This window comes from Mustela erminea, chromosome 1, assembly GCF_009829155.1.
Source record: "Mustela erminea isolate mMusErm1 chromosome 1, mMusErm1.Pri, whole genome shotgun sequence".
Taxonomy (NCBI): domain Eukaryota; kingdom Metazoa; phylum Chordata; class Mammalia; order Carnivora; family Mustelidae; genus Mustela; species Mustela erminea.
In genome coordinates this window covers 3,664,332-3,679,582 of record NC_045614.1, presented here as the reverse complement: position 1 = coordinate 3,679,582, position 15,251 = coordinate 3,664,332, and the positions used below count along the sequence as shown (strand labels likewise).

The 15,251-nt window shown below is 55.5% G+C and overlaps 1 protein-coding gene across 16 annotated transcripts in view; it reads left to right on the top strand.

The window, feature by feature from the left end:
* Nucleotides 1-7,030, top strand: part of PTPRS (protein tyrosine phosphatase receptor type S) — a 94,007-nt gene extending 86,977 nt beyond the window's left edge. For all 16 annotated transcript variants that reach the window (XM_032307167.1, XM_032307223.1, XM_032307204.1 and 13 more), the window contains 8 exons: nt 987-1,141; nt 1,216-1,501; nt 1,688-1,866; nt 2,585-2,711; nt 2,914-3,039; nt 4,720-4,874; nt 5,044-5,179; nt 5,690-7,030. In XM_032307167.1, coding sequence (XP_032163058.1) covers nt 987-1,141; nt 1,216-1,501; nt 1,688-1,866; nt 2,585-2,711; nt 2,914-3,039; nt 4,720-4,874; nt 5,044-5,179; nt 5,690-5,758 — 1,233 coding nt within the window. In that variant the 3' untranslated portion in view covers nt 5,759-7,030. The remainder of the gene's footprint in view (nt 1-986; nt 1,142-1,215; nt 1,502-1,687; nt 1,867-2,584; nt 2,712-2,913; nt 3,040-4,719; nt 4,875-5,043; nt 5,180-5,689) is intronic.
* The last annotated feature ends 8,221 nt before the right edge of the window (nt 7,031-15,251 follow it).

Sequence of the window (15,251 nt, the reverse complement as noted above, 5' to 3'; positions counted from 1 at the left end):
ACTGTGAGGCTGTTTGCTATCTGGAGGACATTTTTTCATTGTTATTATGGGGCAGAGAGGACAGCTGACACCACAATGTTCCCCAGACTCCAGCCAGGTCCTCTGTTAACAGTAAGCACTCACTGTGCGTCAGGCCCTGATTTGGGCACCAAGACACAGCAAAGACCAAGACAGACAAAATGTCTTGCCCTTTTAGAGCTTAGTCTGGTTGACAAGGCATTGACAGTAACATGTAAAATGACAAATCTTATATGTAGAAAGGAGGAAAAAAAGTCTATGTCAGGGGACCTGGAGATGATGAGGAAAGGAGCCATGAGATCCGGGGAAAGAATATTCTGGCAGAGGCTCAGCCTGTACAAAGGTCCTGGGGCAGGACCATGCCTGGCATGATGGAGAAACAATGAGGCAGGCTGTGTTATGGTTGTAGCAGAATGTATGAGGGGGAGAGAGGAGGAGGGGAGGGTCTCTGTGAGGACTTGGGCTTTAACCCTCAGGTGGATGGGTTAACTCAGGGTGGGGTTCTCAGGTGGATGCGAGCTCTGTTGCGGGGGTGGGGCAAATGTGACTTCAGGTGCTCACCGGCGCCCCCTGGTGGCCACTGTGGGGGAGGGCGGACTGTTGGGGCAAGAGCTGGAGGAGGGGGTCCAGGGCAGAGGGGTCTGGACCAGGAAGGGCGCCACGGAGTGGGTGAGAAGCAGGCGGGGTTGGGACAGACGGAGGCCTAGCCAGTTGGATGTGGGAGGGCCAGTGAGTCAAGGGGGACTCCTGGGTTCTGGCCAGAACACCTGGTGGGATGGAGCCACCCCCAGCTGAGATGGCGGATTTGGGGAGAAAGTCCGGCATGATGTTGGCTATGCTGGGACACATCGGTGGGGTCCTCCCCCCCACCAGTACATGAGGCACCTGGGCCCCCCGGGTGTGAATTTGGCGTCCTCTGTCCGCGCACGGAGGGCTGCTGTGACCGCGGTGTCCCTGTGGCCCCCCAGAACGGCTCCAGCGAGAAACGGGAGGTCCGCCAGTTCCAGTTCACGGCATGGCCCGACCACGGGGTGCCCGAGTACCCGACGCCGTTCCTGGCTTTCCTGCGGAGGGTGAAGACCTGTAACCCGCCGGACGCGGGCCCCGTGGTCGTGCACTGCAGGTACCGCTGGCCGCCCCCCGCTCCCGCCCCGGGGCCTCCCGCGGGGGCCCTGACCGCCGTGCCCGTCCCCGCAGTGCCGGCGTGGGCCGCACCGGCTGCTTCATCGTCATCGACGCCATGCTGGAGCGGATCAAGCCCGAGAAGACGGTGGACGTGTACGGCCACGTGACGCTCATGCGCTCGCAGCGCAACTACATGGTGCAGACGGAGGACCAGTACAGCTTCATCCACGAGGCCCTGCTGGAGGCCGTGGGCTGCGGCAACACGGAGGTGCCGGCCCGCAGCCTCTACGCCTACATCCAGAAGCTGGCGCAGGTGGAGCCCGGCGAGCACGTCACCGGCATGGAGCTCGAGTTCAAGGTGGGAGGGGCGGCGTGGGGCGGGAGCCGGGGCGGGGCGGGGGTGGGGCCTCGGTAGGGGCGGGGCTCTCTCGTCCCCGCCCCACACTCCACCCTAGCGCTGCTGCTGGGAAAACACGCAGCCCCGGCGCCCGCTGGAGGGCCGTCGGGTGCTGCTGGTGACCCCCGCCCTCCGCCGCCCCCACAGCGCCTGGCCAACTCCAAAGCCCACACGTCCCGCTTCATCAGTGCCAATCTGCCTTGTAACAAGTTCAAGAACCGCCTGGTGAACATCATGCCCTACGAGAGCACGCGGGTCTGTCTGCAGCCCATCCGCGGGGTGGAGGGCTCCGACTACATCAACGCCAGCTTCATCGACGGCTACAGGTGCCTGCGCTCTGCCCCCTCTGCCCAGGGGTCTCCAGCCTCACAAGGGAGACGGAGCTGGACACCCCGCTGGCCTCCGGGAGTCACGGCTGAGGGGGAGGGAGCCTGGAGCTGTGTATTTAAGGGATGGCCGCTGTCTGTGATGTGGTTCTGTGTGTCCTTTGTACAGCGGTGGTTCTCGGTCTGGGCAGTTCTGCCGCCCAAGGGAAATGGGGCTGTGTCTGGTGACATTTTGTTAGTCATAACAGGAGGGGGGGTGGGGGGAGGCCGGGGCGCTACTCAGCACCCCACAGTGCCCGTCCCAGAGAATGATCCTGAATGTCAGTGCCAAGGTTGAGAATTCCTGGCTAAGGGACGGTGTTGGAGAAGGTCCTGCTGGCACAGAGGCTGCAGGGTGACCGAAATCCTAGCACATTCAGACTCCTGGAAGGAGTTGGCTGGTCCTTCAGGGGGTGGAGGGGGGGGCAGGAGAGGTTAGCAGGCGTCCTGCTGCCTCTGTGTGGCACTAGAACTTACCCTGAGGCTGAGGGCTTCCCAGGTGCAAAACACGGTTGTGGGGAGGCTTGGGGAGATGGGGTGGGGGGAGGGGCGCTGGCCGGCAGCTCCTGGGGAGGCAGGGGCGTGGCAGGTGGGACCTGCTGGCATGGGCATCGGGCCGACCCCCGGCCCGGGCCTGCACCTCACCGCTGGCCCTGGTCTCACACGCCCCACACCACAGGCAGCAGAAGGCCTACATCGCGACGCAGGGGCCGCTGGCAGAAACCACGGAAGACTTCTGGCGCATGCTGTGGGAGAACAACTCTACCATCGTGGTGATGCTGACCAAGCTGCGGGAGATGGGCCGGGTGAGCCACGGACGGGGGCGGGGATGAGCCGCGGGCGGGGCGGGGGCCAGGGGTGAGCCCTGGACCAGGGGTGGGGGGTGAGCCACGGACAGGGAGTGCAGGGGGGACCGGGTGAGCCACAGACCGGAATGGGGAGGGGGGTGACCACGGACTGGGGGCAGGCCTCAGGCCGGGCTGACCACAGCTGCCGTCCCCTCCACAGGAAAAATGTCACCAGTACTGGCCAGCCGAGCGCTCCGCCCGCTATCAGTACTTCGTAGTGGACCCGATGGCTGAATACAACATGCCTCAGTATATCCTGCGGGAGTTCAAGGTCACGGATGCCCGGGTGAGTGTGGGGAGGAATAGCTGGCAGACGCTGGAATCCTGTCTGCTGCACAGGTCTGGAGGGAGCTTCCCTAGTTGAGGGTAGAAGCAAAGGCCTGGGGGTAGAACCAGGCCCTGGGGGTTGGGCTGCTGAGAAGACCAACCGGTCCCAGCACCAAACAGGTAGGAGAGAGCGCCGAGTCGCGGTGCCGACCCCACAGTGTCCCCCTGGGAGCATGCGCAGCGCCACTCACCAGGGAGCAGGGCCCAAGGGGATGTGTAGGGGGGCGAGAGCGGGCTGCTCCCCGTGGAGGACGGCGTGGCAGTGCTCCCAGCGTGGTGGGAGAGACGTGACGGTGCAGGGCGGTGGGCCGGGGAGCCCCAGACCGGAAGAGGGTCATGACCGGCGGGGCTGGGTCTCAGCACCGCGCCGGGCGGGGGAGAGCAGCGGGTCGGTGCTGTTGGTGGGTAAGGATGCCGTGGGGAAGCGGGGGTTGCCGGCGGCCCATAGAGACTGGCAGAGGCAGGGAGCCCTGTGGGGAGACGGGGGATTTCTCCGCGGTGGGGGGGGTGGGATGATGGTGCGGGTCGGTCCCGACCTTGCCAGTGGGTGGTAAAGCCCAGTGAGCGGCCGGTGTGGTCGGCCCATGGCACTTGGGTGGTGCGAGCCGGTGCCGTGGGATCGGTGGGACGTGGGGCTGGAGAACCCGCGGGTGGGGCTGGGGGACGTGGCGGAGGAAGGCAAGCTCGGACGGGGTTGGGTGGGAGGCAGGCGGGCTGGAGAGTGAGCTCAGGTCCCGGAACGGGGTCCCCCCAGTGGGCCGAGGGGGAGCTGTTCTCAGCCACGCGGTAGGGAGAGAAGCTGGGAGAAGGGCAAGCCTTGGGCCCGCGGGGGTGGAGGAAACCGTGGAAAACGACGTTGGGTCGCGAAGAATGATGGACGCTCGCTGACCAGCGCCACCTCTGCCACTGACGGTACAAGACCGAGGAAGGTGGGAACGGAGGCCGTCAGGGTCGGGGTCTCGCCGGACGGCACCCTTTGGGGGGGAGCGCGTGATCGGGAGCGCAGATGGCGAGGGAGAGGCGGAGGAGGTCCACGGAAGACGGCGCCCGCGGATGGTGACCTGCGGGAAAAGGGCCATTGGGTCACCGTGGCTGGAGGCCAGCGGAGAGGGAGGGTGTTGGCTGGCCCTGCTGGAGAGTTGGGGGGAGGGGCAGGCAGAGAAAGTGCAGGGAAGCGGGGGGAGGGGGGTGGCGGCCACGGATGAGGAGTTACCAGCCGTGGGTGGCGAGAGGTGGGATGATGGTGCCGGGTGGTGCTTTTTAAGGGACAGACGGGAGGGAGTGTTGGGCGGACAGTGGCGCCCTGCTGGGTGGCGAAGCGGGGAGATGCCGCGTGGAGCACGGAGGCGGCGGCCGGGACCTGGGGGAGGCAGCTGTCGGGTGCACCACGGGGCGGCAGCCAACGGTGGCCTTGGATGCCACTTTGGCCGGGCGGATGGCACCGGAGGTGTGGATTGGCGGGCGGTGACATAGGAGAGGACATCGTCACCACATGCGGGGGTCGGCGGATGGCGAGGAGCGCGGCGTCGGCATCCTTAGATGCTGTCGGACAGCGAGCCCCCAGCGCAGGCGGCGGGATGGGGCGTGGGAGGCCCGCCCGGCGGGAAGCCAGCCACGACGGTCGCTGACCTCATTCCAGGACGGCCAGTCCCGGACGGTCCGGCAGTTCCAGTTCACGGACTGGCCGGAGCAGGGCGTGCCAAAGTCGGGGGAGGGCTTCATTGACTTCATCGGCCAAGTGCACAAGACCAAGGAACAGTTCGGCCAGGATGGTCCCATCTCCGTCCACTGCAGGTGAGCCGTCCCGCGCACGCCCCAGCGGGGAAACTGAGGCCCAGCAAGCGCCGCCTCGAGCCTCGCCCGGGCTCGCGGGTTGGGGCTCTCTCCAGGCCCCAGGAATCGGGCAGCGGCGTGCGGGCCCGCGGGGCACCCGGCCCTAAACGGCTGTGCTCGCCCCCACCAGTGCCGGCGTGGGCAGGACCGGCGTGTTCATCACGCTCAGCATCGTGCTGGAGCGCATGCGGTATGAGGGCGTCGTGGACATCTTCCAGACCGTGAAGATGCTGCGGACCCAGAGGCCGGCCATGGTGCAGACGGAGGTGAGTGCCGCGGGCGGGGCCTCTGCGGCCAGCGCCCCTCCCCCCGCCTCATGTCCTCTTCCGTGAGATGGGTGCGCACAGTCAGTCTTCACTCTGGGTTGTCGTGGGCACAAGTTCCTCAACAGCCAGCGGGGCCCGCAGGGGAGGAGTCCGACCTTTTGACACAAGAGTAGACTGAAATCCAGACCCGAGAAGCAGCCCTCAGAGTGGGCAGAGAAGCGTCCGCCCCGGTTCCAAAGTCACAGCAGGTTCAGGGCTCAGCTGGGACCCCGAGACAGGCCGGAGTTCCGGAAGCCCCCAGGGTCGGACCCCCAGCCCCCGAGCACCCTGCTGCAGGGGGAGGGGCTCCAGGCAGGTAGAGGGAGGCCCTTCTGGGGTCAGAGCCCAGCCCCGTGGGACACTGTCCTGCAGGAGGCTGGCTCCCAAGGGCAATGGGGAGCCCCAAGGGCGGGGGGGGCCGCAGGACAGCTGGGGGCCCTGACCGAGCCCGCCCTCGCCCCCCCTCTGCAGGACGAGTACCAGTTCTGTTACCAGGCGGCGCTGGAGTACCTCGGGAGCTTTGACCACTATGCAACCTAAAGCCATGGCCGCCGCCGGCCAGACTCCAACGGCCTGGATGCCTCCGCCCCCGCCGGGTGGGCCCCCGAGGCCTGGACCCCCGGCGGCCAGGGCGGGAGGAGGCAGCGGCCACGTGTCTGCGCGGTCCAGGAGTGCCGTGGCGCCCCAGCTCCCCGCGCGGTGCCCAGCAGCCCCCCGGCACCGGCCGCCGCCTTCCGATACTTGGCACATTCCTCATTTCCTTCCGATTCCGAACGAGAGATTCCTGGGGGGGGTGGGGGGCAGGGAGCAAGCAGGGGCTCTCCCCTGACCCAGAGGCGGGCGGGGCCGTGCGCTGGAGCCCTGGTCTGCCCGGGGGGGGGGGCCCTCCTGCCCTGCAGCCTGGGGGCGCCGCCGGGCCGGGGGGTGCAAAATTCAGCTTTCTTTTCAGACTCCGTGTAACCGTATCCAGTGACATTTCTTTTTTTAAATAGTGTATTTTTTTTTCATTTTTTTTTTTTTTAAGAAGAAACAAACAGAAAAAGGAAAAAAAAAGACTCGCCAGTCAACAGATTTAAAAAGAACTTTGCTTATTCCTGTTCCATTCACAGACTAGTCTATTTTTTCACCGTAGAGAACGTTTTTGTGTGATGACCCCATTCGTAGGTGCGGGGGAGGGGGACCCCCCAAGACCCGCCCCCGGGGCCCCTGGCTTCCTCCTCCCATCGCCGCTGCCCTCGGGAAGGAGTGCCTCGCTCAAGGACAGGGGCCCTTGTGCTCCTGGTTTCTTCCTTTTTTTTTCTTTTTTTCTTTTTTTTTTTTTTTTTTTTGCATTTTTCTTCTTTTTTTCTTTTTTAATTCTGAAACATATCAAAGACCGGTCTGATGGGGGGGGTGGGGGGAGTAGGGGGCTCCGGCCCACCAGCGTCAGGTTCAGAAACCCACCGGGGTGGGTGCTGCCACCGAGGAGAGGGCAGTGACCCCCACCCCTGCCGCCTGAGCCCCCTCCCCCGTCTCCTGCCCCTGAGGAGGAGGACTGAACAAAATGGGGGGGGGGGTCCCGCTTCTTCCGGGAGAGAGAGGCCATGTTCTGCCTGGATCGGGGACCCTTTCCCCCTGGGACTATGGGGCAGAAGCAGAAGGATGGGTTCCCCACCCCCCACCCCTGAGCAAGTGAGTTTTTCTCTTTGTACAAGAGCGGATCTGCCGTTGCTTTCAACACTGTTTATTCAAACGGAAGCAGCTGGGTGGTTTTCCCACCTCTGCGTATGTAGATATATCGACTTTGTATTAAAGGAAGATCGTCTGACCCCGGCCGGTGGTGGAGTGTTTGTCATGCCCCCGTCCGTCCTGTCCCGTCCCGTCCCTGGGGCGGTCGGGTGCCTGAACGGTCTGGTAAGGAAGGCGGCCCCGAGAGGTAGCGCTGCTTGTCCGAGATCACACAGGGCCTGAGGCGCCATCGTGGGACTGGACCCCAGAACCCAGGCTCTGGTCCTCCGCGGCCGCTTCATGTCCTCAGTGATCATCGTGACCATGGCTGGGCTCTCTGAGGTCCACTGGGGGAGTCATCAGCCTGATTTACAGATAAGGAAACCAGCTCAGAGAGGGACGGACGTCAACCCACAGTCACACAGTGGGTTTGAAGCAGGGCTGGGAGTCGTGCCCTGGTCAGTCTCCTCCATGGCCGGGGGTCAGTGAGGAGTGGGGTCCCTGGAGGGGAGCCTGGGGTTGGAGCCCCTAGTCTTCCCACGGTGGTCACCCAGTGAGTGGATCTAGAGGTCACAGAGAAGCTCCGGGGACAAGACAGGGACGTCTTTGTGAGGGCGGGGACTCAGCGTGGGAAGGGGAGGTCGCGCCATTGGAGAAACCATCAGATCCAGCGGTTAGAAAGAATATATAAAAGGTGTCACTAAGGCCAGTGCCATGAATAAGCTTCATGAAACAGATTGATCCGGTCATCAGTCCCCCGTCCCCGTGATTCTTGAACACGCACGGAACATTTATGCAGATCAGCAGTGGAGATCCCCACAGATCCTGAGAAACAAACAGATCAGGGAACCAGACCTTGGCTCCAAGGAGTCGGTTGATGCCGTGACAAAGTTAGCCCCACCTGGGAAGCACATTTCTAAATAAGGCGTAAGTGGAGAGTAGGAATCAGCATAGAAAGTGCAAAGCCTTTGAGCGACTGGTTCCGTGAGTACCGCACACCGTGAAATCGGGGCGACGCAAAGGCTCCCCAGAGGAACACGTGCAGCCTCGGACACGCTGGCAACAAGGAATTCTGAAAAACGAAGGGAGCTTAAGAAATAAATGAAGCCGCTTTCAGTGCCCATAACTGGAAAAGAACAGAATCGATCTAAATAGAAAAGAAAGTTAAAAGTTGGATCAAACCCTGGACAGATGGGACGTTTCTTCTTTTGCGTTAACAAGACGAAAAACTTTTTAAAAACACCGAAGGGAGATCCGTCGTAGGTCACGTACACTCAAGAAATGAGAGGAACCGGGAAGGTTGAGAATTAACTACAGACTGAAGCTTTTTTTTTTTTTTTTTAAGATTTTATTTATTTATTTTACAGAGAGAGATCACAAGTAGAGAGGCAGGCAGAGAGAGAGAGGGAAGCAGGCTCCCTTCTGAGCAGAGAGCCCGATGCGGGGCTCGATCCCAGGACCCTGAGATCATGACCTGAGCTGAAGGCAGTGGCTTAACCCACTGAGCCACCCAGGCGCCCAGCATTTTTTTTTTTTAATTGTGAAACGTATCAGGGGAGTCAAGGAGAAGCAGAGGTGCTGGGGAGGGGGTGACGGAGGCGGCGTGGGGGGGGTCCCTGTCCAGCTGCGGGACTGCAGGATGGGGGGGCGGGGGGAGCACAGACCATGAAGGAAGGAAGGTGAAGCAGCGTGCGGGACGCGGAGCCGTTCCTGAGCTCTGACGGGTGGGAAGGATCTTCCTAGTAACAGGTTGTGAGACAAAAGGGACCGAACTGTCAGATGACTTTTTTCAAGATTTTATGTATTTGAGAGAGTGAGCCAGCGAGAGAATACGAGTTGGGGAACAGAAGGAGAGGGGGAAGCAGACTCCCCACTGAGCGGGGAGCCCGATGCGGGGCTCGATCCCAGGACCCTGGGACTGAGCTGAGGCAGACGCTTAACCGACTGAGCCACCCAGGTGCCCCCCAAACAGATTCTAAGCCAAGCCTGGTCTTACCTGAATCATGCAGGATTTGGCCGAGACCGCTGTGCCCTCAAAGAAAGCCCAGCCTTCAAAGCCCCTCTAAGGAAGCATCTCCTTCCCTTCTGTGGTCTCCTGAGCCATTGAAGCAGAGTCTAAATAGGGCCTCCCCATCCTTCCTGGGAACCACACAAGGAGCATCTTCGGGGGAAGTGAATGTGTATGATCCTCAGCTCGTGGCCTCAGCCCTTGAGATGCTCCTGCTTGTGGGGGTAGGAGACGGCGCGATTGATCTGAAGGCTTCCGGGCAACTGAGGACCTTAGGGGATGGCCTCAACCCACAGACATGATCACCAAGACGGCACCTCCAGTCGCCTGGGCCCTTCCCACAGGCTACCATAGCATCCGCCGCCCTTCACGGAGCACGTACCATATGCCCGGCTCATGGAGTCTCATTTAATCCTTCAACAATGCACCGGCGGACAGATAAGGAAACTGAGGCTCCAGCAAATCAGGTGCCTCACCCAGGGTCGGCGGGTGGTGAAACCTGGACGAAGAGCCGGGTCTGCCTATTTCCCACAGCCACCGTGACGCTGGTCCACCTGCCTGTGGCCAGCCTCGCCCACACAGGGCAGCCGCGGGCTGGAAGGGACAGAGGCTAGAGCAGGAGCCATCAGCAAGCTCGTCACTGAGGGGCCAAAGCATTTAGGGTTCGGGGGGGCCGGGGACAATGCACGCTGTCCTAAACAGCAACCCCTTAACGTGTTTAAAGCAAAGATGCCCCCAAGAAAGAAGTCAGTCGAACCACAGCAGGGCAGGGGACCGATCCTCACTTGGGAATGCAAAGACCAAACTGTCAAAACAGTCAGGATCCTGAGGAGATAACACAACAGCCAACATGATCAGAGCCGAGATAACACAACAGACAACATGATCAGAGCCGCACGGAACCAGGAAGGTACGTTCTGTCTGAACGCTTGGAGCCATCCCAGAACCAGACCCCGCGGGAGGCCATAAAGGCAAACATTCAGACTTCACGCACTAGCCCCAACACGATAAACATGATGAATCGGTGTCGATCCGAAGTTGCTCGGGTCCACGGGGTTGGAAGAGCTTAAACACGAGTGGAAGGCAAATCGTACCTGAAGTACAAGATGTTTAGGGCGGGGTGGCGAGCCCATTGCTAATGAGAACCCAAACTGGACTTTGAGGTCAGTCTGACGTCTTAAACGCATTTGTGGGGCAAGGGAGTTCACTGAAATAAGCAGCCAAAGAAGGGCTCAGAGGGAAATACGTAGCCTTTATCTCAACTCGGAAGGAAGATAACTGAAAATAAACTAGGTAAGATTTCACCTCGAGCATCTACCCAAAAAAGACCAACCCAAGGAAATTCTAGGGAAAATATTAAGAAAATCAGAAATTAGGGACACCCGGGTGGCTCAGTCAGGTGCATCTGACTCCCGGTTTGGGCTCGGGTCATGATGTCAGGGTCCTAGGATCGGGTCGGGGGGCTGCTGCTCCCTCCCCTTCTGCTCTTCCCCTCACTCACGAGCTCTCTCTAAAATCTTTTTAAAAAATCAAATTAAGAAATGGGGAACTACAGCAGCAACAGACACAAAATAATATAAAAACCTGAATCTTTGGAAACACCTATAATAAGAGGCAGACCTGCGGCAGAAAGACGGTACAAATAAACCTTAGGGGTGGTGGTAGGGGTGGCAGGGGACCGACACCTCTTGCAGGAGAGACATTTTAAAGGATGAGCTTACACCACGTATGTACAACTTTATGCCGCTAAATGCATGAAATGGTCGAAAGAACCCAAGTTAATAAACACCAAAATGAGAACGAAGCCACGAAAAAGTGAGTCACCTTTGGAAATACTGAAATGATGGTGGAACATCTATTCCCCTCACAAGGTGCCGTCCCAGATGGTTCTTCAGGTGAGCGAGTTTTCCCAAATCTTCAGGAAGAGAAGACTTGGGCGCCTGGGTGGCTCAGTGGGTTGAGCCACTGCCTTCGGCTCAGGTCATGATCCCAGGGTACTGGGATCGAGTCCCGCATCGGGCTCTCTGCTCGGCAGGGAGCCTGCTTCCTCCTCTCTCTCTCTCCCTGCCTCTCTGCCTACTTGTGATCTCTCTCTGTCAAATAAATAAATAAATTCTTTAAAAAAAAAGAAGAAAAGACTTGCATCTGTTATAAACTGCGTCAGCTATTAGAAACACAGCACTCAAGCTATAACAATACCTAAGGAAAGACAACAGGACATCCTGCCAATGTGCCCAGAGGCCAAAATGCTAAGAAAATACTGGCCAACTGAGTATCTCTTTAACAGAACAGGATGTTATGGGTCAGCAGGGAAAGAGAGAGAAAATCTACTCCAACCACAGCGAGCACCGGTGCTGCCTCGGAGAACAATTTGACGGTATCAAGTGCAAGGTGGACATTACCTCAACCCAGAAACCTGGATGGCATCTTGCAGACACTGTAGCGGGGGCCTGAGGAGGCATGTACAGGTACAGCTCTAGTGAGATTGTATTTATTTGTAAAGATTTTATTTACTTGGGATGCCTGCATGGCTTGGTCAGTTACGCATCTGGCTTGAGGTCAGGTCATGATCCCGGGGTCCTGGGGCGGAGTCCTGCCTCAGGCTCTCCCTCTCCCTCTCCCTCCCCTTGAATAAATAAAATATTAACCCAAAAAACTCATCTATATGGCAAACCTACCCCCAAACAATCTACTGATTCAATGCAATCCGTATAAAAATCCCGAAGATCTTTTTTTGCAGGAATAGCAAAGTCAAATCTCGATTTCTTTTGAAATTGCAAAGGGCTTGGAAAAGACAACACAATCTTGAAATAGAGCAATAAACTCAGAGGACTCACGCTTCCTGATTTCAAAACCGTGAGATTGGCATAAGCACAGACCTATAAATCAGCGGAATAGAACCGAGAAACCAGAAAACCCATACGTCTATGACCAATAGATTTTCTGCAGGGGTGTCAAGGCCATTCAATGAGGAATGAACAGTTCTCTTTTCAAAATTTATTTATCTTTTTAGAGAGAGAGAGAGAATGGGGCGGAGCACGGAGGGCAGAGGAAGAGGGAGAGAGAATCTGAAGCAGACTCTGCAGCCAGAGCAGAGCCCAAAGTGGGTCTCAATCTCACAATCGGAGCTGAACCCAAGAGTCGGTCGCTTAACTGTGCCACCCAGGTGCCCCAAAGAACGAACAGTCTTAAACAAGTGGTGCGGGGACAACTGGAAATCCACAAACAACAGAATGAAATTGAGTCTCTACCTCACACCATATCCAAAAATGAACTCAAATGGCTCAAAGACCTTACTTAGAGGTAAACTATGAAACTCTTAGAAAAACTCGTTGATAAGCAAATTCAGGATAATTGCTCCCTTTTGGCTAAAAAAAAAAAAAAATTCAGGAAAAGGGTATACAGGTATATCCAACTATGTATAGTGTTTTACTTTTTTAAGTTAGGAGGTGAGGATATGCTATTATATTATTTTTGTGCATCAGGAATACAGAATAATAAATCTATCAATGGGAAAAGGGAGAGCTATCACCTGATTTTAAAAAATAAACAACTTGGATGCCTGGGTGGCTCAGTGGGTTAAGCCTCTGCCTTCAGCTCGGGTCATGATCTCAGAGTCCTGGGATTGAGCCCCACATCGTTGGGCTCCCTGCTCAGTGAAGAGGCTCCTTCTCTCTCCCCTAGCTCATGCTCTGGCTTCCTCCCTCTTTCTCAAATAAATAAATAAAATCTTTGGGGGTCCTGGGTGGCTCAGTGGGTTAAGCCTCTGCCTTCTGCTCAAGTCCTGGTCTCAGGATCCTGGGATCGAGCCCTGGATCAGGCTTTCGGCTCAGCGGGGAGCCTGCTTCTCCCTCCTCCCCTGCCTGCCTCTCTGCCTACTTGTGATCTCTGTCCGTCAAATAAACAAATAAATAATCTTCATTAAAAAGCAATAAATAAATAAACAATTTCTTTAACTTTATTCCTTGGTAATGTTGAAATTTTAGAAGAAGTGTTGGCAAAGTATGTTCGTAAAGAACCACTTAGAAATATTTCAGCCTTTGCAGACTAGAAGGTCTGGGTGTAACCAGTCGGCTAGGCTGCTATGTCACTGAAGCAGTTCCAGATAAAACAAATGGGCATGGCTGTGTTCCAATAAAATATGATTTAGAAAAATGGACAAGAGCTTGGCTTTGGCCCCCAGGCCATGATTTACACACATGTCAATCCCTAATTTACAAACATGTCCATTGTATTCAGAAATGAGACAAGGAATATCTATTATCATAACAACCCTTTCATGTAATACTAGAGACACCAGCCAATGCAATAAAACAAGAACAAGAAATGAGGTACATGTGTGAAAAAGACAAAGACAAAGCTTTGAATATTGCCTACCTAGACAACTCCAACAAATCATCTTAAATTGTATTAGAAGTAATAAGGAAACCCAGCAAAATACCGATTATGAAGCCACCCTAAAAAGTCACTGGCCTATTTCTAAAGCTGATGCTGCTCAACCAAGAACATTCCAGCCATGGATAGCTCTGATCCAATTTCTTTTTCTTTTTTTTTTTTTTTTTTAGGATTTTATTTATTTGACAGAGAGAGAGACTAGGCAGAGAGATAGGAGGAAGCAGGCTCATCACTGAGCAGAGAGCCCTATGCGGGGCTCGATCCCAGGACCCCAGGATCATGGCCTGAGCTGAAGACAGATGCTTAACCCACTGAGCCATGCAGGTGCCCTCTGATCCAATTTCTTATCAGCTGCTCAGCATGTTCATATTTAGACCTTTGTGACCATTTGCCCACAGGCCAGAAGAAAGTAATTTTCCATGCAAAAGAAAGGCCCAGAGGCACCTGGGTGGCTCAGTCAGTTAAGCCTCTGCCTTCAGCTCAGGTCATGATCTCAGGGTCTTGGGATCGAGCCCCACATTGTTGGGCTCCCTGCTCAGTGAAAAGCCTCCTCTCTCCCCTAGCTTGTGCTCTGGCTCCCTCCCTCTTTCTCAAATAAATAAATAAAATCTTTGGGGGTCCTGGGTGACTCAGTGGGTTAAGCCTCTGCCTTTGGCTCAAGTTCTGGTCTCAGGATCCTGGGATCCAGTCCTGTATCAGGCTCTCTGCTCAACCGGGGAGCCTGCTTCCCCCCAACCCTGTCTGCCTGCCTCTCTGCCTACTTGTGCTCTCTCTGTCAAATAAATAAATCTTTTAAAAAATATTTTTTTTAAAAAAGCATAATACTATTTAAAAATATGAAATGAAAATAAATAAAATCTTTTAAAAATAATAAGAAGAATACAAAAATAAAAGAGAGATCCACCCAGCTCCCACACGTGGCATTTGAGCCTGACTCTCTCTGCAAAGTCAGGCAGAACTCACTGGTTCTTCTCTACCCTTTTTGCATAGCCAGTTAGTGTTCTCTCTCTGGGTTTCTCGTACTTATTTGAAAGAAGGGATTTTTTTTTTTTTTAAGTCATTGTTTTGTATCACTGTGATGTGCACAAGTATTACCTGGTGTCAAGTTAGCTATGAGATAGAAACTTCAGAAAAAGAAGGAAGCAAGGGAGGAAATTAATAATGACAACAACAATGATAAAGTTAGTGGGTGAAAAAAATGGTTGTAAAACGGGATATTTGCAGAGTCTCAAAGCATCTACACACAAGATGCTTTTTAATTACAAGAGAAAAGAAAGAACTTTACAGTGAGGATGCCTGGCCAACAAGACTTTAACCAAGTGATCAAAGTCAATGCCTCCCCAACGATGAGATATCCCGACATCACATGCCTCCTGATACACCGCACTGAGAAGGACACGGTATTGTTTCTGTGGTATTCTTGCTGCCCAAGGCACCCTCAATCGAATCATGAGTAATCACCAGGCAGACTCAAGTTAAACCAACCAGTACCCTGTAGAGTGTTGAGACTATGAAAGACCAAAGAATGAAGATCTGTCACAAACCAGAGACCAAGGGAGCATCATGACAAAATGCAACTTGGGGTTCTGGATTGAATTCTAGACCAGACAAAGGACATGAGAGACAAAACTGCTTAAATTTGAATAAAGTCTGTAGATGAGTTACTGGTGGTCTGTCGATGTTAATTTCCTGGTTTCAGTCAAGGTTCTGGGTTTATGTAAGATGCTAACATTAGGAGAGGCTGAGTGAGGAACACAGAGGAAATCTCTACTATTCTAGCAATTTCTTTGTGGGTATAAAACCATTTCAAAATAAACAGTTATAATTTTCACTGAATTATAATTCACATACAATATTAAGTTTGCTTCCAATATACGTGATTTGATGTTTTTATACATGATGAAATAGTCACCATGATAGGTC